The sequence below is a fragment of the Elgaria multicarinata genome, chromosome 9, assembly GCF_023053635.1.
Source record: "Elgaria multicarinata webbii isolate HBS135686 ecotype San Diego chromosome 9, rElgMul1.1.pri, whole genome shotgun sequence".
Lineage (NCBI taxonomy): Eukaryota > Metazoa > Chordata > Lepidosauria > Squamata > Anguidae > Elgaria > Elgaria multicarinata.
The window spans coordinates 23,677,333-23,697,659 of NC_086179.1; the positions used below are offsets into that span (position 1 = coordinate 23,677,333).

The following is a 20,327-nucleotide window of genomic DNA, read 5'->3' on the forward strand; positions in this document are numbered from 1 at the left end:
ATTGCAGGGCCAAGTTTCCAGTGAAATACATTCTTGAATGAGATGCAGTAAACAGGAGTCACAGATTAATGAGCCACAGAATCTGCTAATGTTTCATAAAAGGTTTAATTCTCTTACAGATTAAAAAAAAGAAAAGAAACCTTATTAGGGTAAATTACTAGAACTGCAACATGGAATGTGAATGCTCTTTGTGAAAGAATTGTGGATCGTGTTAGGACTTGTTGTAGGATTATGCATTATTTCTGATTTATTATAGCCTATTTTTATTAGGAAACAGGAAAGCCCAGGCGATTCAATGAAGCAGTTCCATGTTCTAAGCCCAATAAAACCAGTGGCAACTAGAGGTCATTAGCATCTTCCAGCTATTCATGTGCTAACATGAAAACTATTTCTTTATTTAAAATAGTGTGCCTTGCAAAACAGAAGACTGCTATTAAAAAAAAAACACCTAATTGTACACTAATTACAATACAACTCTGTGTAGGGCAAAAAAGAAAAGGGAAAAAAGCTCATAATAATATGCAAAGTTTCCCATCCAATCTGTACACAACAGAATCTAACCATAGCTAAGATTGAGATTCAAAACAAAATAAAACAGAAGAAGAAACATTGGTATCAGTAGTCAACTTTTGTATTATAAAAAGGTCTTCATCTGTTAGCATCAGGAGAACTGTGGAACTGCTAGGTGGATCTCCCATGGCAAAGGATTTGGGACTGGGATTACAAGTCCCAGGGCCTTGCTAGACGAGGCCTTAGCGCGCCTTGAGACTCGGTTTCCCTGCTGTGCGTCCAGATGACGCACAGGGGAATCCGAGCCCAGGCCGCATTGAGGCCTCCTCTAACGTGCCATAAGCAAAGTTGCTTATGGCGCTTTTTTTTTCCGCAGCCCTGGCTTCAGGCCGGAGCTGCGAAATGTCTAGCTACTTCCGTGGCTTTTTGCGGCTACTCGCTCGCGAGTAGCCGCAGAAAGCCGCGGACCTGGCACAGCACTCATACAAGCGCTGTGCCCATCGGCCCGGGGGGGGGGAAAGAGGGGCAGGGGGAAGGATGGCAAGGGGGGATGGCAAGGGGGGAGGGCGGGTGAGAGAGCGCCGCGCGCTGCCGCCTGAGCAAGCAGGCGAGCGGCGCTTGCCCGGGCAATGCCGCCCCAAGCGCCGCTCGCCTGCTTGCTCGGGTGGTGGCGCACGGCGCTCTCTCACCCACCCTCCCCCCTTGCCACCCCCCCTTGCCATCCTTCCCCCCCCCCCCCCCCGTTTTTTTAAAAAACCCTTACCTTCTCCGGAGTCTTCGGGCCGCACGCGGCCCCTTTAAACAACAACAAAAAAAATGGCGGACGCTGCAGGGCTTCCGTCGTCCCTGCACGTCCTGCGTGTGGAACCCTGGGCGGCACGTGCTAACGTCAGCGCACTGCAGCCCCGCCTCCCTGCCGGCTTATACCGGCAGGTCTAGCAAAGCCCCCAGTATCAGCAGTAGCAAACTGATGCATATAGCTATTTGTATCGATTTCCCACTGCAGATGCTGGGACCTGGGCCAGATCAACACCAAGGAGGTTATTGCACTATGAAAGTAGTATGAAAGCGGTATATGGTATGTGTCAATGGGCCCCAACAGTTGTCAGTGCACTTCAATACCGCTACAAAGCAGTAGTGTGGCTCCTGCCTTTTATATACTGCTTTCATACCACTTTCATAGTGCAATATCATGCTTGGTGTAGATTAGGCCCTAGTCTCAGTCCTATCGCATTTAAGAAAGCTATGAAGACTGATCTCTTCCGGCAGGCCTATCCAGTGGAATTTTAGGATGCTTTTAGTATGTTTTTAGGAAGTTTTAACAATGTATATTGTGTTTTGATTATTGTTTTATGTGTTTTATGCTGTTGTTGTTCCCCGCCTTGATCAGGATGGAGAGGCGGGTTAGAATTTGTTTTAAATAAAATAAAAAGAAATAAAATATCACCAGCAGGAATCCGTATTCATTTCTGGAGTTCTCTCCACGTCTGCCTTTCTGCTGCCTCAGGTAAGTCCCTGGGCCCTTGGGGGGCAGGGAGGGCAGGAAGGAGGTGGAGGATGAAGCAGAAATGGCCACTGGAGACTGAAGTAGAGCAAATCATCTGTGAGCAAGAACCTGCTCAACCTGAATCAACCTGCAAGGAGTCAAACAGGGGCACTCAGGAGGGAATATGGAAAAGTTCTCAAGTTCCAATTGGGAAAGCTGGGAAAGGATGTTTGGAATGAGGCCTTCCCTAAGTTAGATGGGGCCCCAACCCTTGGGGCTTCAACGATCAGTTCTTTCAATTCAGTTTGATAACTGAAGGTCACCTATATGAGACAAATTGGAATCAGAATTTGTCCGTACATGAAGATGTGGAGAATGAAACTCATTTCCTCATGTCATCTTTGGAGCTACCTGCTCTTAGAGGTCACAATCCATGGTGTTTGCCCTCTTTGCTTATGATGCATTTAGTGTTATGGTTTTCTTGGGAAAAATTTGAATCAGATTTTTTTTTGGAAAATGTTTCCTGTGTAATTTAGGTTAGTTTGCATCTGGCAATTTGCATTAAAAAAATTCAATTTGCACTAGGATTTTTTAATTTTTTGATGTTCTACTGTAGGGTTGGGCAGAAGATACATCTCCAGACATGTTGAACTTCAGTTTCCAGAAGCCATCATGGCCAATGGTCAGGAACCACTGAAAATGCCTCATTTAAACCGCGAATGTAAATGAAAATGGGAGCCCACATTATCCGAGAATATTCACAAATTCCTAAACTTGTGTTCACATTCACAAAATGTGCACTTTTTAAAATGTACACTTTTAAGGGAATGCATAATTTTTAAAATGTACAATTAATACTGTCATGCTTCAGTCCATCGGGGGAAAGTGTGTATTTCTTAAAAAATTCACACTTGCATTTTCCCCATTCAAGTGAACCGAAAAGAACAGGTCACGAACAAGAACGGGAGTGAGTGGAACTGAGTTATTGGCTCAGTTCAGACAACACATTTCTCAATGGTGGTTTTAGAACTCCACGATGGAGTTTTTACACTACCATTGAGAAACGTGTTGGCTGGCGGGAAAACTCCACACAACAGTGGAGGTTTGTTTTGGAAAACACCCCACACAGAATATCTATGCTGTACAGAGAAGAGTTCATGCACAACCGTTGTGTTACATGTTGTGTGGAGGGCTCTGTGTTTTCCATTGAGTTGACTTTTCCCACTGGCTACAGAGTTCCCTGGCAAGAGTGGTGAAAGGAGCGAGTGCCACTCTAGGAGAGCCACCGGTATTGTTTTTTTGTTTTTTTTAAGAGCAATAGCTGTTGGGATACCATTGGGAGGACTGGAGGAGGAGAGAGGGCAGAGGAACTGTCAATCAAAGGCTGCGATGGAGTTTACTCAACTCGACAGTAGCCCACAGTCACTCAACGGTGGAGTTAGAACATGTTGTGTGGGGAGTACCTCCTAAAAACTCAGCCATTGAGTGGAGTTTTCACACTGCGTTGACTAACATGTTGTCTGAACTGAGCCTTAAAGTGATGTTCAGAGAATTTCAGTAAGCTCAGACATGCCTGGTTCTCCCACTCCTAGACTCCACTTACTTGCAACCAAGAAAAAGCCAATGCATCCAGAACCAGGTCAGCACCAACATGATGAGAGAGATGGGTAAGCTGAATAAGAACCAGGTACCAAAATTCACCACATCAGCATTGGGGTAGTGGCTGTAAAGACATTTTTAAAAATATGCATTTCACAATCACTTCATCTGATGCTTTCTGAAGTATCACTACTGAAAAATGAAAATGTTCATAGACTACGAGAAGGAAGTATTCATAAAATAAATTCACTAAATAAAAAAAGTTGAAATATATGTGTTCTTTCTCCGCAAATGGGGAGGGGAGTACAACAATCCCTAGAGGGAGGAAATTAGGCTTGTCTTCCATGGGGAAATTCAGCTCGTTTCGGGCCCGATGGATCCCCTCAATGGACTTGGCTTGGCTTTCATCAGCAGAATGAGCTGCGGTAAAGCTCCCGTGTTTTTTTGTTTTTTGCACAAAATGCTGCTGCTGCTACCGTGGTAGCAGGGCTGGACAAGGAAAGGGGAGTACTGTGGCAGCAGCAGGTCTGCAGGGGCAGGGGCTGCCACCACTGCTGCCATAGTAAAAGCAGGACAGGAAGAGGACCAGAGGGGACCTCCTGCCATTGCTGACATGCGACTGCCACTGCTGCCAAGGTAAACGTGGGACAGGAAGAGGACAAGGGGATGGTCTTTCTGTTGTGCTGCCACTGCATTGGCAGCAGGAGATGAAGTGTATGAGAATCATAGAATCATAGAATAGCAGAGTTGGAAGGGGCCTACAAGGCCATCTAGTCCAACCCCCTGCTCAATGCAGGAATCCACCCTAAAGCATCCCCGACAGATGGTTGTCCAGCTGCCTCTTGAATGCCTCTAGTGTGGGAGTGCCCACAACCTCCCTAGGTAACTGATTCCACCGTCACACTGCTCTAACAGTCAGGAAGTTTTTCCTGATGTCCAGCCGGAATCTGGCTTCCTTTAACTTGAGCCCGTTATTCCTTGTCCTGCACTCTGGGAGGATCGATAAGATATCCTGGCCCTCCTCTGCATGACAACCTTTTAAGTATTTGAAGAGTGCTGTCATGTCTCCCCTCAATCTTCTCTTCTCCAGGCTAAACATGCCCAGTTCTTTCAGTCTCTCTTCATAGGGCTTTGTTTCTAGACCCCTGATCATCCTGGTTGCCCTCTTCTGAACACGCTCCAGCTTGTCTGCTTCCTTCTTGAATTGTGGAGCCCAGAACTGGACGCAATACTCTAGATGAGGCCTAACCAGGGCCGAATAGAGAGGAACCAGTACCTCACGTGATTTGGAAGCTATACTTCTATTAATGCAGCCCAAAATAGCATTTGCCTTTCTTGCAGCCATATCGCACTGTTGGCTCATATTCAGCTTGCGATCTACAACAATTCCAAGATCTTTCTCATTTGTAGTATTGCTGAGCCAAGTGTCCCCCATCTTGTAACTGTTCATTTGGGAGGGGAGCTCACCTCTTGTCCTCCTCCTGTCCTGCTATGGCTGCTGCAGTAGCAGGGGTGGGAGGAGGAGAGGGAAGTGGAGTTGGTAGCAGTGGTGGCCGCACGTCCACAAGAGGATTCTTCTTCCCTTGCTGTTGCGCTGCTGCTGCAGTTGCAGTGGGTCAAGGGAAGGACGAGAGGGAAGCTCCCATCTCCTCCCCCTCCTGTACCGCTGTTACAGCACCAGCAAGGGTAGTAGGACGCATGTGAGGGGTTTCCCTCTCACTCTTGCTGTTGTGGCATTGGAAAATCTGCCAACTGGCCCCACTCGGTGAGTGCTGAGTCGAGCTGGGGAGAGGATGTCGGACCAGAGTCCGAGGGGGGTTGAGACGGCAAAGCTTGCCTACGTCCAGCCCCAAACAGATTCCACTAGCATCCCTAGGAGAAACATATGAAGTTGTCTTATTATATGTGTAACCTTTGGTAGCACATGTTTGTGAACACCAAACATTAAGAGTATGGCTTCCATAATGTTTTGTAGAAGTCATATTAGAGTTCTTGGGGGAAAAAACCAAGAGGATGCAGAGTGTTGTGTTTAAATTCTCTTCGCCCTCTCAGGCATTTCATATTTCTCTCTCTCTCTAATCCTTAAAAGTAAATTTGCATGAAAATATTCATAAAATCAGATCGTTTTTCTTTTGAAGCCGTTTAGGCACGCCTTTGGCTTCATTAATTTCCCATCTATTGTTAACATAATTTGCTACATTAAAAAGCATAATGATGTTGCACTTGAAAGATTATTACTTTGCAGGGGGAACAAATCACTAGAACAGATGGAGCCATCCAAGAAACAAAAGGACCCCTCCCCCGCCCATTCCGGAGCCTTTAGTGATAAAGAACCAGGGAAGAGCGTAAGTGGGAATGAAAAAGGACGTTGTTCCGTCTAGTCAACTGTTAAGAGCTGTGAGAGAAAGTCCACCAATTCAAATTACCAATTAGTAAAAGGACTTTCTGAGCGGCCTTAAGCAGACCGCTAATTCTGAATCTCAAATTTCCCTCAATATCATGAGAACTAAGCACTTAGATGGAAATGAACAGGATTTACTTCTGTGCAAACATGGCTAGACTTGGCTGTAACTGGTGGGGGGGGGAAGGGAAAAAGCATTATTATTATTATTATTATTATTATTATTATTATTATTATTATTTACATTTCTATATCATCCCGGGGCCTAGGCTGTCTCGGCGGTTTACAACTCTGGGCAGTTTACAATATAAATACAAAGTAAAGCATTTCAAAGGGAATCACAATAGTTTCCACATAGAGCCTTTTCTAGGAGTTCCCATGAGCTTCCTGTGTTGTAGCTAGGGGACAGCCCCATAGCTTAATACAGCTATGTACCCAGAAAGCATACATCCCAGGTCCTGTCTAGTGTCTCCAATGTCAGTGTTTGAAGGTGTCCTCTACATGAAGGGATGCCCAGTCCAAGCCCAGTTTAAAGATCAAGAACCACAAGGAGGAGAGAGCAGGGGGCTTGGAATTACCCATCAACAGTTATCACCTGGACAGCAGACTGAGTAGACACAAAGGTCACCTAGTCAGTCTCCCCCACTATGATGAGATGTATTGAATTTCTATTTAAATTGTCGTTATTCTTTCTGAATTTGCGTTTATACATATTAATTAGCATATGCAAGTGTTGTGCAAATTGCTGCCCCCTTTTGACCTCTTTTCTTGTGATGAATTTCTTCCTTTTCGTCAATGTAGAAGTGGGAACCATAGGGCTGGACAACTGCTCACCCTGGGGTAAGGACAGAGGTGTGCAGGATGCAGCTTTCTGGGCTACCCAAACTCTCGCCTTCTTTATACTGAGAGCTGGGCCAGTGGCAGCTGGTAGCTCTAAAGTCAGTGGGGTAGTGAATCTGCTCTGTGTTTCAGTCAAAACTTTAAAGGATCTACCTAAGGTGCTGAAGCCATAGCTCCTTTAGCATTCAGACTGTTTCTGACTGAAACTCGGAGCGGATTTACCACCCAATTGACATCGGAGCCACCAGCATCCACTGCTCTGAGATCTTCTGTGAAGCCCAAAGTTTCTCCACTTTCAAGAATGACCTTCCTGATGTAAATCTCATCTAGACGATAATCCACCCTTTTCTTCTGAAGTGAGCTCCATTTGGTGGCGGCTCACAGTCTTGAGTGGTCATTGTAGATGGATCACTTACTTGTTGAAATACTCTAGGAAGATGAGGTTGGTGGAGGTGCCTATGATGGTTGTGAGTCCCCCAATGGTCGCTGCATAGGAGATGCTCAACGACAGGCACTTGCAGACCATATGATCATGCTTAGATGGGTACCGGTGTTTACTATCGAGGTCCACATTTTGTGGCTGAGGTGGCAGAACAAGGATCTGAGCCTGTAAAGGAACCACACCATGTAGGTTAAACTAATCTCCACGCTGATGGGTACATAGCTCTTGGAGAAAGAAACTGTCCATTGCTAATTTTCCCATGTTAATTCATTTAAATATTGGTTCTTAAATTTCCCATTGCTCAGCACTAATCATAGATGTTAAAAACTACAGCCCAGTTCATTATCACACAATAATCCCAAAATAAATAGTACTTTGCGGGTACTTTAAAGCAGACCTACCCAAAATAGTGCCTTTCAGATATGTTGATCTATAACACCTATGTACCCCACCAGTATGGCCAGCCACGATGACTGGGAACGATGGGAAATATAGTCAAAGGTATCTAGAAGGCATCGGGCTGGGGAAAGCAGCTTAAAAAATACTACTGAAGATAGTGTTCTTGAATTAATTATTCAACGATTAATTAATCTATAGCTATATCACCTTTAACAGATTGCTACAAATGATTATGGATTATGGCTTTAGTTAACGTATTCCAGAAAAGTGAAAGAAAAGAATGTTTCAGAGAGATTTATGGAAGAATTCGGCAGTATTGAACACTATCACTCCACTTCTGCTACTAACATACAGCTAGCATAAGCAACCTCGAGTGTTATGTCAATAGCATAAGCTGGTGCAATGGGTTTCATGGGAAAACTAGTCATGACAGCTTATGCTATTGGTATAGTGTTGCCTACTCAAGCCGTACGTAAATAGTGTAAGCCAACCGGCAGTGTTGCATACTACCCATGGATTTTATTTATAATGCACTGAAATAATGAATTTCAACACAATATCTAGCCTTATACATTGTTTCCACATTTTACAACCATGTTTGTTTCTGCACTGCATCACTGTGCTTATTTTTAAATGAAGGCTGCAATCCTATACTCTTTTACCTGGGAGTAAGCTCCATTGTGATCAATGGGGTTAACATCTGATGTATAGGACTGTCATGTTGAACACTCTTAAAATATTTTATAGACCAAAATTTAGCTGTTATTCTAAATCAGTGTTTTAAATTCAGCTCTTCTTACTTCCCCAGACAAGTGCATGTAATTCCTCCTGTGCTAATTGTGAAGCTTTCTTGCAATTTCGGGGCCGTCACCTTTCCATAGCATCCCAATCGACTGTGTACTGCAGACTATACTCTCCCTTTCTCTTCCCAGCAGTGTTGAAAAATAGATGCTCCTATTCTTAGGCTGTGCGAGGTTTTCACTTCTTGCCAAACAGAATTTTCATTTTCCCCAAAGCATTTTCCCAGTCTGTCAGGGTGACCATATGGAAAGGAGGACAGTGCTCCAGTATCTTTAACAGATGTATAGAAAACTCTAGCTATACTAGAGTGACAAGATAAAAAAGAAGGCAGGGCTCCTGCAGCTTTAACTGTTGTGATGAAGAGGGAATTTCACCAGGTGCTGCATGTATACAAATGACACCTGCTGAAATTCCCTTTTCATCACAACTGTTAAAGATACAGGAGCCCTGTCCTCTTTTTCATATGGTCACCCTATAACATGACTGCCTCTACTTTCACAGAATTAGAATGTTTGTGATCATTCCACAACATCACAGAAGCTCAGCCTAGGGGATATTCAAAGTTGAGCAGCAGACAACACCCAGATATTGGCAATTACAGATGACATAGTTTTGGAAAAGGCCAAATGACTATCAAATTAACCTCCATTTTCCCCTCCATTGTATGGCAAAATATCTCATATCTTTAAAGACAACATATAATGCACAGCAGTTTGTTGCAACTACAAAGCAAATGCACAGAAGAAAGTCCCAGGCAGCGCAGACAATTCAATTGCATCATTACAGGTTCATTACATCAGGACTTGCTTGAAATTGAATAGACCTAAAAAAAAGAAAAAGGACTCTTCTGTGCCAAATCTGCTAACAAGCTGCTTTAAAACTGGATGGGTACAGGGTGACCATATGAAAAGGAGGACAGGGCCCTCTTTTGTATCTGGTCACTCTATTATAGCTCCTGCAGCTTTAACTGTTGTGATGAAGAAGGAATTTCACCAGGGGCTGCAGGCATACAAATGACACCCTTTTCTATACAACTGCTAAAGATACAGGAGCCCTGTCCTCCTTTCCATATGGTCAACCTAGATAGGTAGTAAGTAGTAGGGTTCAGGCAGCCATGTGAGAATGCCTGATAAAATGTCTCAATGTTTGGCCTGGCCAGGAATAGAGACATTTTGCATGCCATCATGTCTGCATTCTGCAGGCAGCTTATTTTCCCTGGGAACAAAAAAGATTCAGAAGAGGCACCTTCGCTAGTTCCCTGCAAACTGTTTGGTCAATGACAGAAATGAAGGATAAACTGTAATCAGGCTGCTGATCCGCATGCAGCCTATGGGGAAAGATTCAGTCCAGACGGGGTTTGTTAGGAACAGATAATCCTCAAGTCACGCGAGAAGGCCAGGGCAATAGTTGGCAGACGTTTCACCTCGAATTAATCATGTTTGGAATGGTCTTGGGCAAATTACTCTCAAGTCAATCTGAGCTGTCCATCTGTCTAATGGGACATCAGCCAGGGCAAACCATTCCTCACTCTCTTGGACATCCCTAATTTAATCCCCCACACACACTTTGTAGTCTGATCAGCAGTGTTTGGGTGCACCTGCAAACTGCTGTTTTAGTTTCCCATTGTGGGAATTTAAAATGGCTACCTGGCACTAATTAGAATGTGGCTACTGCTTTACCCGGCATATTGGGGGGGGGGGGGCAGCAGACAGAATTCTGCTGAGCTCTCCACCCTCTCAAACCTGACATCGGCTTTTTGGAAATATTCAAAGGCCTTACATACAGAGACACTGGTTCTGCTTGTTACCAGAAAATTCAGCATTCCGCATAAATTAGGCAAATCAGTTATATTTGCACATATATTAACAGTTTTACTAAACTTAACCATCCTTCATTATTTTTTGTTTTCAAATAAACCAATAGCTGTTATTTGAACAAGGCAAGTGGAGAAAAGGAAAAGGCATGGAGATTTTTTTGATGATCATGAGAGCTAGAAACCTCTTTTTAAAAAGATGGAAGTTGAGGTTCTAAGTAGGGTTGTGCATCATCTCGGATCGTATTCCTGAATCCGAAGCGGATCGGGGTGATTCAGACCTCCGAATCACTGATCTGAGGCGGTTTGGGAGGGTCTCCGAATCTATCTAAAGTGGTTTGGATCGATCTGAATCGATTTGGATTGATTCAGACACCATTTTAGGACAACTGCATTTTTCCCAATAGACTTTCATTGGGGGGGAAAGCGCCTATAACTTTTTTAAAAAAAATTAACATAGAAACTTGAAACTTGGGGAACTTAGAGATGGCCTCCTGTATGCCATGTCCGAATCAGGCTCCGAAGTGAATCAGGGGGTCCACGCACAGCCCTAGTTCTAAGGACACCAAATCTATTGGCATGGCAAGCTGGCAGATGGAATACACTCAGTCCTGGAACACAGAAAAGTCCCTTATATTTGTCCACCGAGTCCAATATGATCTATCCCTAAGCTACAGTCCCTCTTTGGCTTAAGTCACATTTGACAAATTGTATGGAGCCCCTGTGCCATGTTCAGTAGTCATGAGACAGCAGAAGTATTTTGGTACCAATGACACTATTCTGGTTAAGGGACCCTTAAAGAAGAACCAGCATTTGGAGAATATTGGAGGGTTGTCTTGACTACAGTACAGGAAATTATTGTGGCTAACCATCAAACTGCAAAAGACTACAAAATAACCCTGGATGAAGTTTAATTCTCTTTTAGCTTGCTGTAACACAGAGATCTGTGGGAAGCTGCCCAGAAATAAGCTGCCCTGTGGTTAGTTAACTTCAGACACTAAACAATATTGGAGGAAGCCAAAAAATGAAATGTGGCAGCAATTTAACCAGTTATATGAGACCACGCTGGTAGGCCCAACGTCAGCATGCAGTATCCTTGGATGGTTACCTTGGATACCAACCTTTCCATACTCCAATCGGCACCAAGTGACTGACTTTGAGAGCCACCATTTTAATTTCCCCTAGTGTAGCATCATGGGAAATTAAAATGGTGGTTCAAAAATCCAGAGACAAAGGGGTAAACGGAGATGTGGTATTTTATTAAAAAATTACCAATACGTTTCAGACCGTAAAGTCCTTTATCAGGGTAATTCAGAACAAAACTAAGCTATTGAAGGGGTGGAAGCAGAGATGTGGAGACCGTGGGTCCATGAGAGAATTGATAGCTTATTTTTGTTCTGAATTACCCTAAGGAAGGACTTTATGGTCTGAAACATGTTGGTAATTTTTAAATAAAACACCACATCTCCATTTTCACCATTTTGCCTCTGGCTTGTTTGTATTCCAAAATCCAGCCATCTGGTGCTGACTCCTAATCAGGAGCGCTGCTGCTGCTGCTGCTGTCACTGCCAGTTAAACTTATTTGGGGAGGGGGGCATACTGGCATTTGGGTGGAGACTCACCAAAGGGCACTTTGCCAAGAAGCCATGAGCCAGGCCTACACAGTGAGGAAACATCACTTTTTGAGAGACTCTTTAGCATGTGAAAAAAAACTGGAGTATGATGAAGGGGGAAAGTAGGCAAATAATAGAAATGGTCCCTATTATGAAATGTTCTGCAAGGTGTGAAACTTGGGATTATTGTCTCCATGCAGGAATATGTTCTTACCTGAGGCAGATGCTGCCCGTTGGATTTGGAGCTCACTGTTCCAATTGTGTTGGCTATCATGTGTACACCATTCATGTTCTATGGAAAGAGAAATGTTCCTTTGTTAGAAAGCATCCCTTTCAAGTAGGGTGGCCATATGAAAAGGAGGACAGAGCTCTGTATCTTTAAAAGTAGCATAGAAAAGGGAATTTCAACAGGTGTCATTTGTAGGCATGCAGCAACTGGTGAAATTCCCTCTTCATCACAACAGTTAAAGCTGCAGGAGTGATTTAGAATAATAGAATAGTAGAGTTGGAAGGGGTGTATGAGGCCAGACCCTGCTCAGTGCAAGAATCCACCTTAAAGCATCCCTGGCAGAAGGCTGTCCAGCTGCCTCTTGAATGCCTCTAGTGTGGAAGAGCACACAACCTCCCTAGGTAACTGGTTCCATTCTTGTGCTGCTCTTACAGTCAGGAAGTTTTTTCTGATGTCTGATCATCCTCCTTGATGTGTGGCACCCAGAACTGGACACAGTACTCAAGATGAGGTCTAATCAGTGCTGAATAGAGGGGAACCAGGACCTTGCATGATTTGGAAGCTGTACTTCTATTAATAGCCTTTGCTCTTTTTTTCCTTTTTTTTTTTTTTTTTTTTTTGCAGCCATAGCTTCTGTTAATGAAACCCAAGTTTGCATTAGCATAGAGTGTTGCATAGCACACCACACAGGTTAAAACAGTCTTCCCCAACCTGCTGCCTTCCAGATGTATTGGACTACAACTGCCATCATCCCTGATGAACATGGCCATGCTGGTTAAGCATGATGGGGGTTGTAGTCCTACACATCTTGAGGGCCCCAGGTTGTGGAAGGCTAAATTAGAAGGAAGGAGAAAATGATGCAATCATTACAATAATGGTCTCCTTTCTGTAACAGATTTATTATTTTTCAAAGCAGAGGTTCAGCCTATGAAAATACCTTGGAATGCATCAGAGAGCTGAAGTCAGCAGTGGTAGCACTACAAAAAAAAGAAAAAAGAAAAAGAAAGGAAGAAAGGAAGAAAAGGAGAAACATTGATTTTAATTTCCAGCCCTTTTATAGTACAACACACCCTGCGAGATCTTGCTATTGCAGATGGCATTATATGCATCTATCTGCACAACAACCTTGTGAGGATGGTTAGCCTGGCAGTGATTGACCCAAGGTCACTTAAGGTGCAATCTCCTACCTATTTTGACAGTAAAAGTCCTACAACTCCAGTAAAAGTCCTACATCTGCAGCTAGCCGTGATGGGAGTTGTAGCTCTTTTTTCAGTCTAAAAAGGCACCGGATTTTTCATGGCTGAGCAGAGACCCTAATCCAGGGCTGGGCAAACTTCAAGCTTGTGGTATCTACTTTATGGTTTCACTAAGGCCCCAAGATCCGCTAATTGGTACAAAAGTCATGCACTTAGAATGAAAGAATTCTGAGCTCATGAATCTGTTTGGAGTATCCAAAGTGAAGGGAGCTTACAGTCTTTTGATACAAAAATCCAATCCAGGTTCCATCAACCATTTTTTATTTCAGCAGTACAATTTAAAGGACGGATAATGCTGGAAATGAAGGCGCTGCATCACCAGCTCTTCCACATGGGGGGGGGGGCTTCTGATATTACCGGACAGGGTGTGAAAGAGCCGTACTGCACTAGCTTCCACTGAGATAATATCAGATATAGACCCAATAGTACCCTTGGTTCTCTCAAGCAGATCATAACATTGTATATACCTCTTTACAACTGCAGTTTAGATATATCCATTGCATCTCTTAGAGAGCAACCCTATGACCCTTAGACTGTGTCTGGGTCGGGGTGGAATAGGATAGTTCAGATCCCTGGATCTGAGGTCTGAGACAGAACTCCAATCTCAGACCCAAGAGATTCAGCTCCCCGAACCCTCCCTCCCCCACTCACAGCCAGCAAAGAGAGGACTGTGCCAGCTGTCTCTTTAAGGCTGCAGAAGCGACCTCAGAGAAGAGGGAAAAGAGGTAGTTCTGTGGGCAGAGAGGTGAGGGGCCTTTCCATATGGTCATCTTACCCACTATCCCCTCCCTTCCATCTATCTAAAATGATCTGTATAATCAGCAATTTGCTGCTCCTGATTTTATGTTTTATCTTATTGTGACCTGAAAGGGTTCATAATGTCCATTAGAGCTGGACAGGCTTCGTTCTTACTCCTCGTTGATGAAAATGAGCTCCAGTGATGCTTGCCCATGTTTTTCACCGAGACCTGCAGCAGAAGAAAAGGAAGATGGTGTGTGTATGTGTGGCTGTTTCTCAGGGAGGCATTTCAGAACCTGGTAGACAATGGGACAAGGCCATGCTTTTAGTAGGTCCTAATAAAGCTATTGCCATATTGTGAATTTTGGAAGGTGCCACAAAGTCCTGTAAACCCCAATACAACCCATTATGACTTGTGCCAAAACAATAGATCAAGGAGATTTAAAATTTGGTGGTTTTTCTTTTCTTTTGCCCTGGAAGCTACTGAAATTGATTCTGGATGTTGTTTATGAAAACTAGATTTTCATGCATAAATAGAGCAAACACCAAAATTGATAGCCCTGTCCCCCTGAGATAGGAAGGAGGACAAGGGAGGATCTTTTAAATTTGTTAGTCATGGTTCTTTCTCTTCCAGTGAATCAGTATGAGCTTGCGTGCAACCTGTGTTCATCATCTGAGGCCGTGTTACACAACCCACTTTCTAGAGAGTTGACCTGGGCTGGCCCAAGACATTTTGCTGCCTGAAGTGAAGAACAAGATGGCACCCTCTCCCGTTCCATGTATAAAATCTGTCTAGACTTTTATCTTCAACACCAGCATAGGGCAGCCCATGAGGCACACAGCTCTCTCCTCCAATACCTTGCTTCCACTTCCCAGCATCTGCCACCTGAGGCAACTGCTTCATCCTGCCTGATGGTAGGGCCAGCCCTGGAGGTAAGGATAGTCTAGCCTTTTGTGTAGCAGCATCCTCCCTAGTGATGTTAGGCTAGCCTCTTCTTTATTGCCCTTCAGATGGCTGGTGCAGACAACATTGTTTTCACCAAACTAGGGTGGCTAACAGTAGTCCAACATTTGGGTACTGGAGGTAGGGAAAGGCTGAACTAGATGCACCTTTGGTTTGGTCCAGCAGGGCTCTTCTGATGGTCTTAGCTTGCCACTTTCTAACAATTGAGTATGTGATCATATGTCTCTAAAAATAACAGGAGTGCATTAGGTCTCACCAGGTACCTATTGTCTCTCTCTCTTCCAGGATGGTGTTGCCTGCGGTACCATTCACCTCACAGTCCTCCTCGGCATTCACTAGTTCCTGTAGCACAGCTTCTACAATGGGCATCACCATGGCTGCTGTGGATGTGTTGGAAAGCCACATGGATATCACAGTGGTACAGCACATGAAACAAAGGAGCAGCCTAGAATACAGGAAGAAAAAGTCCTTTGAGAGGCAGGCACTGTTAAAACTCTCCCTCCTCTTTACATTTTGAAATTCTGGTAGATTACTGACCTTTCTACCCTTATGGACATCAAAATTACAATGCAGATTCACTCCCTGTGGCCTGAACAATCTGCTATGAATGAAAGCACAGCTTAGGCACATTATTTATAATCAGGGCCAGCATCAAGAGCACTCACTGAGGACACCCCCCCCAAAAAAGGGCCCATTGAAAAGAAGCCCCTGGAGGTGGTGGTCCTCCTCCTCCTCCTCCTCCTCCTCCTCCCCCTCCTCTTCCTCCTCCTCCTCCTTCTTTGCAACCTGCTTGCTTACCTGCCTCTTGCTCTGGCCCAGACAACAGTGGCATTTACACTCCTTTACTCTTGCTTAACTGGAGGCTTTACGGCAACCATTTACACAAGGGAGAAAATGAGCAATTTCCAGATACTCCATTGTGGCACACAATAGAGGCTCTGGAAATTGCACATTTCCCCATTGCATAAATGGCAGCTGTAAAGGCCTCATTTATGCAAGGGTAAATGAGTGAATGCGCCTTTACTGTTGCGTAAATGGGGCCTTTACGGCCGCCATTTACACAATGGGGAAATACATAATTTCCAGAGCGAAGGTAGATTGCTGCTGAGCACTTGTCAGGCATTGCCAAGGCTCTAAAGAAGCTTGGGCAGCAAGATGTGGGGATGGATGGCGATGGGGCAAGCGTCCGACGAATTGGATGTGGGAGAGTTTGCTCATCCCTAGCTCTCTGCCTGTTAAGCAAGCAAGTGATGATCCTGTTCGGATGACACGCTAAGCCATGGCGGTTAAGCATTTTGAGCTAAACATTATGGCTTAGTGTGTCATGTGAATACACATACACAAAAAGGTTCTAGCCTTGACAAAATACAAACGATTAATAAGAACAAAGTTAAGGACAATGAAATGTACAAAATTTAATACAATACAGATAAATTAATATTAACCATACCATATAACAAAGAAGCCGTAGGGCCTCTGGCATCTTTGTTATACGGTATGCCACAGTTGAGGCTTGACTGGAATTGAAACATTTTATTTGTGTAGATTGTTGACTTTACTTGAGAATGATATAAAACAGTTAGCCCCATTTGATAATTTTTTTCCTGTGCATCCAAGCCTAGATGTTTGGCCACTGAAGAGGACTTTCTTGTCGAAACATGTCTAGCCACTTGAAAGAGAGCACCTTTTTTTAGCAATTCATTAGCTGTAAAATTTGGAAATACAAGTGCTCCTATGTAAAAGTGCTGCTAATTTGAATTTATCTGTATTGTATTAAATGTTGTACATTTCATTGTCCTTTGTGTGCCATGAGAACCATTCCTAACCAGGGTGGCTACATAACCATGGTTTAAACATGCACACTTACCGTTTGCTGCAAAAGGGTTAACGGCCTAACCATGGTTTAGTGTGTTCCTAGAACAGGCCTGACAGCAATAAAGAGAAAGAGGAAGAAGAGGAGCAATAGCAGCAAGTGACAATGGCACTAAGAAGGTAGGATCACTGAGGTAGAGGGCCATTGAGGGTGTCTTGCCCAAAGGCCCCCTGAAGTCTGGAGCTGGCAGTGTTGATATGAAATGATGAGAATGTTGAACTTACCCTTCAAAATCAAAGAGGTGTCTAAGAGGCAAGAGTCTCACTGGACTGAGAATGGAAATGAAAGCTGAAGCAACAGGGCAAAGAAGACGAGACACTAAAAAAAGAAGAGGCAGGAAGGGAAAGGGAGGGGAGAATATTTTCAGACTCTACTGAACTCTACTCCACTCTTAGGGGATGTGACATGGAAACAGACGTACGTACTTATTACATTTGTATCTTGCATTCTATTCCTTCACTGGGCTCTTGAAGCGATCTGTGACTGGCTAATAAGCACCCCAACTTATTTTTAATTATGACTTGCATCTTCATTTTGTAATTAACTCCCTCTGCCATCTCATGGCATGTAAAAGCAGATACACTCACATGCCCGGTTTTGCTCCAGCCATCATAACCATGCGCAAGGCGATCCGTTTGTGTAGGTTCCACTTTTCAACAGAGGCTGCCACACAAATTACCCCCATGAGAAGCAAGGTGGTGTTCTTGATGTATTCTGCAGCCACCTATAGAAAAGGTGAGTCAGGGGGAGATAAAATAAATAAATCAAAATACATCATAGAATCATAGAACAGTAGAGTTGGAAGGGGCCTATAAGGCCATCAAATCCAACACCCCTGCTCAATGCAGGAATCCACCTTAAAGCCTACCTGACTTTTTCCTATTGTAGAACTTGGCATTTATCCCCATTAAATTTCATTCTGTTGTCTTCAGCCCAGCACTCCAGCCCATCAAGATCACTTTGAAGTTTGTTTCTGTCTTCCAGGGTATTTGCTATCCCACCCAATTTTGTGTCATCTGCAAATTTGATCAGCATTCCCTGCACACCCTCATCCAAGTCATTAATAAAAATGTTGAAGAGCACTGGGCCCAGGACTGAGCCCTGCAGTACCCTGCTCATTACCTCCCCACAGTTTGAGAAGGTACCATTGATAAGCACTCTTTGAGTGTGATTCTGTAGCCAACTGTGGATCCAACTAATAGTTGTTCCATCTAGCCCACTTTTAGCTAGTATGCCAATCAGAATGTCATGAAATATTACTCACCGATGGCACTCTTGGAAATTAGAGCAGCAATAGGATCTATCAATAGGGAAGAGACCCTCCATACCCTTTCACCCTAGACTTTAATTACTTTTTGTTTTGGGCCTGTCTACAGAGTCTTCGGGGTGCCTGGAGTGTGTCTGCAGTGCGCCCCGAAATCGATGATGTAGACAGTACCTTAAGCGATCCAAGAAGAGGCGGAGGAGGATAAGGAGGAGGCGGCTCCGCATCACCCCTTGCGGGCACGGGGTGAAGAGTTGCCGGGCCCGGCGGCTTCGCCGGGGAATCGGCTGCATCCTTGGTGCTGCCCACCTGCCAGCCGGCCTCCTGTTGCCGGCAAAAGAGCCACCCGGGTCATAGAGTTCGGTGGAAGAAGCCGGCGGCGGCTTCTTCCGCTGAGCTCTCCGACCCAGGTGGGCCTGGGTGGCTCTTTCGCTGGCAACAGGAGTCCGGCGGGCAGGTGGGCGGCGCCAAGGACGCAGCCAATTCCCTGGCGAAGCCTCTGGGCCCGGCAACTCTTCACCCCATCCCCACGAGGGGCGATGCGGGGCCTCCTCCTCCTCCTCCTCCTCCTCCTCCTCCTCCTCCTCCTCCTCCGCCTCTTCTTGGAACGCTTAAGGTACTGTCTACATCATCAATTTCAGGGCGCACTGCAGACGCACTCCAGGCACCCCGAAGACTCTGTGTAGACAGGCCCTGTTTTGCTTTGGTCAGCTTGAGCCAAAAGCCACAGCCTTTAATGTAATAGTTAGGCTTCCTAGAATGCTGTAAAATCTACAACAGCATAAAAAGGTTCACTGTTTTTATTAATATCTGTTCAAGAACTTCCCATTGCCACTGTGATAATCTCTGTGGCATGTTGCCATTTGCTTCTTTCTGCTCCTGGGAATTGGCTAATCTTCTGTTGCAAACTTCGGAGGTATTAATTTTGCTTGCATTCCATTATATCCTGAATATTAACTAACGTGGCCAAATAAATATATCTATTTCATTTTATCCTGACCTTCCTAGAAAGTGTTCAAAGCAATGTACATGGAGTCCGCCCAGTAACCTTTTAAGATGGCACAAGCTGAGAGAGAGTGACTGGCCCAAGGTCACTCAGTGAGCTCCGGTGCCAAATGGGAGTTTTACTGAGACTCTGTTTCTTCATTTCTAGTCTTAACACTCTAACCACTACAGCACACTAGCTCTGCTACTGCTATGCAGGTTTTCCAGAAATCCAAAGTCCAAAGAATTCTCATGTGTATCCTTTATAGGAAAAATACTGCGGTACACACAAGTACATATTGAAGAAGCCCACCTTTCCTGTCCCTTCTGAATCTGTGTGCACATCTCCCTGTCTCCATCAGCATTTGACTCTCTCAGTCAGCCATGTGCTAAGTCCGGATAGGTGCACTCCAGATGGGTGCAGTCCAGATGTGTGGGAGTACAACTCCCATAATCTCTGACTACTGCAATGGTGCTGAGGCTGATCTCCATATGTTGTAGTCCAAAACATCTGGAGATCTCTAGGTTGTCTATCCCTGTTCTAGGCTGCATTGTAGTTGGAATAAAGATCAGTGCAGACAATGGTGCATTAGCAAAAGGGTTTGGAAACTCCACCTTGCTGGACTCCCCAATCCAACCTGTGGAGCCTCCTAGCATTCCTCCATAGGAGAGGGTTTGACCTCCAACTTCCATCCCCTGGAGGGAACCCTCACTGTTATCTCTGGGCAAGTCATTTCATGGCATCCACAGAAATGTTGGGTACCAAGCAAAGCCAGGGACTAAGTCAGCGTTAGGAAAAGCAGTCGCTCTTCTCCAGCACTAACTCTGAGCTTTGCGCAGAGCACATGATCGCCACATGGATGTACATTGATGGTGCTATATAAATAAATAAATAATAATAATAATGGTGCCACCTTAAGCACTGAGAAGCTGCTCAGTGTTGCTTCTCCCAGCATCAGCTGTGTGCCTTTTGTTTTGCTGAGAGAGGCATGGACTGCGTGCATTTCTCAGCAGGGAGAAAAGCTAAAATGGGTGGAAGCAGGAGCAGATAACATCAGTGGGTGTGGCCATGCCCACTGATATCATCCAGCCCATAGATGGCTGGGGGAGGGAAG

General features: G+C 44.6%; 1 protein-coding gene across 1 annotated transcript in view; it reads right to left on the minus strand.

Annotated features, from left to right (window-relative positions):
* SLC13A4 (solute carrier family 13 member 4) overlaps window positions 1-20,327 on the minus strand; it is a 43,587-nt gene that overhangs the window by 12,035 nt on the left and 11,225 nt on the right. Inside the window, exons 3-9 of the mRNA XM_063134432.1 lie at window positions 17,552-17,688; window positions 15,355-15,536; window positions 14,302-14,356; window positions 13,071-13,110; window positions 12,119-12,196; window positions 7,253-7,443; window positions 3,600-3,719 (exon numbers count right to left, since the gene is read on the minus strand). Coding sequence (XP_062990502.1) covers window positions 3,600-3,719; window positions 7,253-7,443; window positions 12,119-12,196; window positions 13,071-13,110; window positions 14,302-14,356; window positions 15,355-15,536; window positions 17,552-17,688 — 803 coding nt within the window. The remainder of the gene's footprint in view (window positions 1-3,599; window positions 3,720-7,252; window positions 7,444-12,118; window positions 12,197-13,070; window positions 13,111-14,301; window positions 14,357-15,354; window positions 15,537-17,551; window positions 17,689-20,327) is intronic.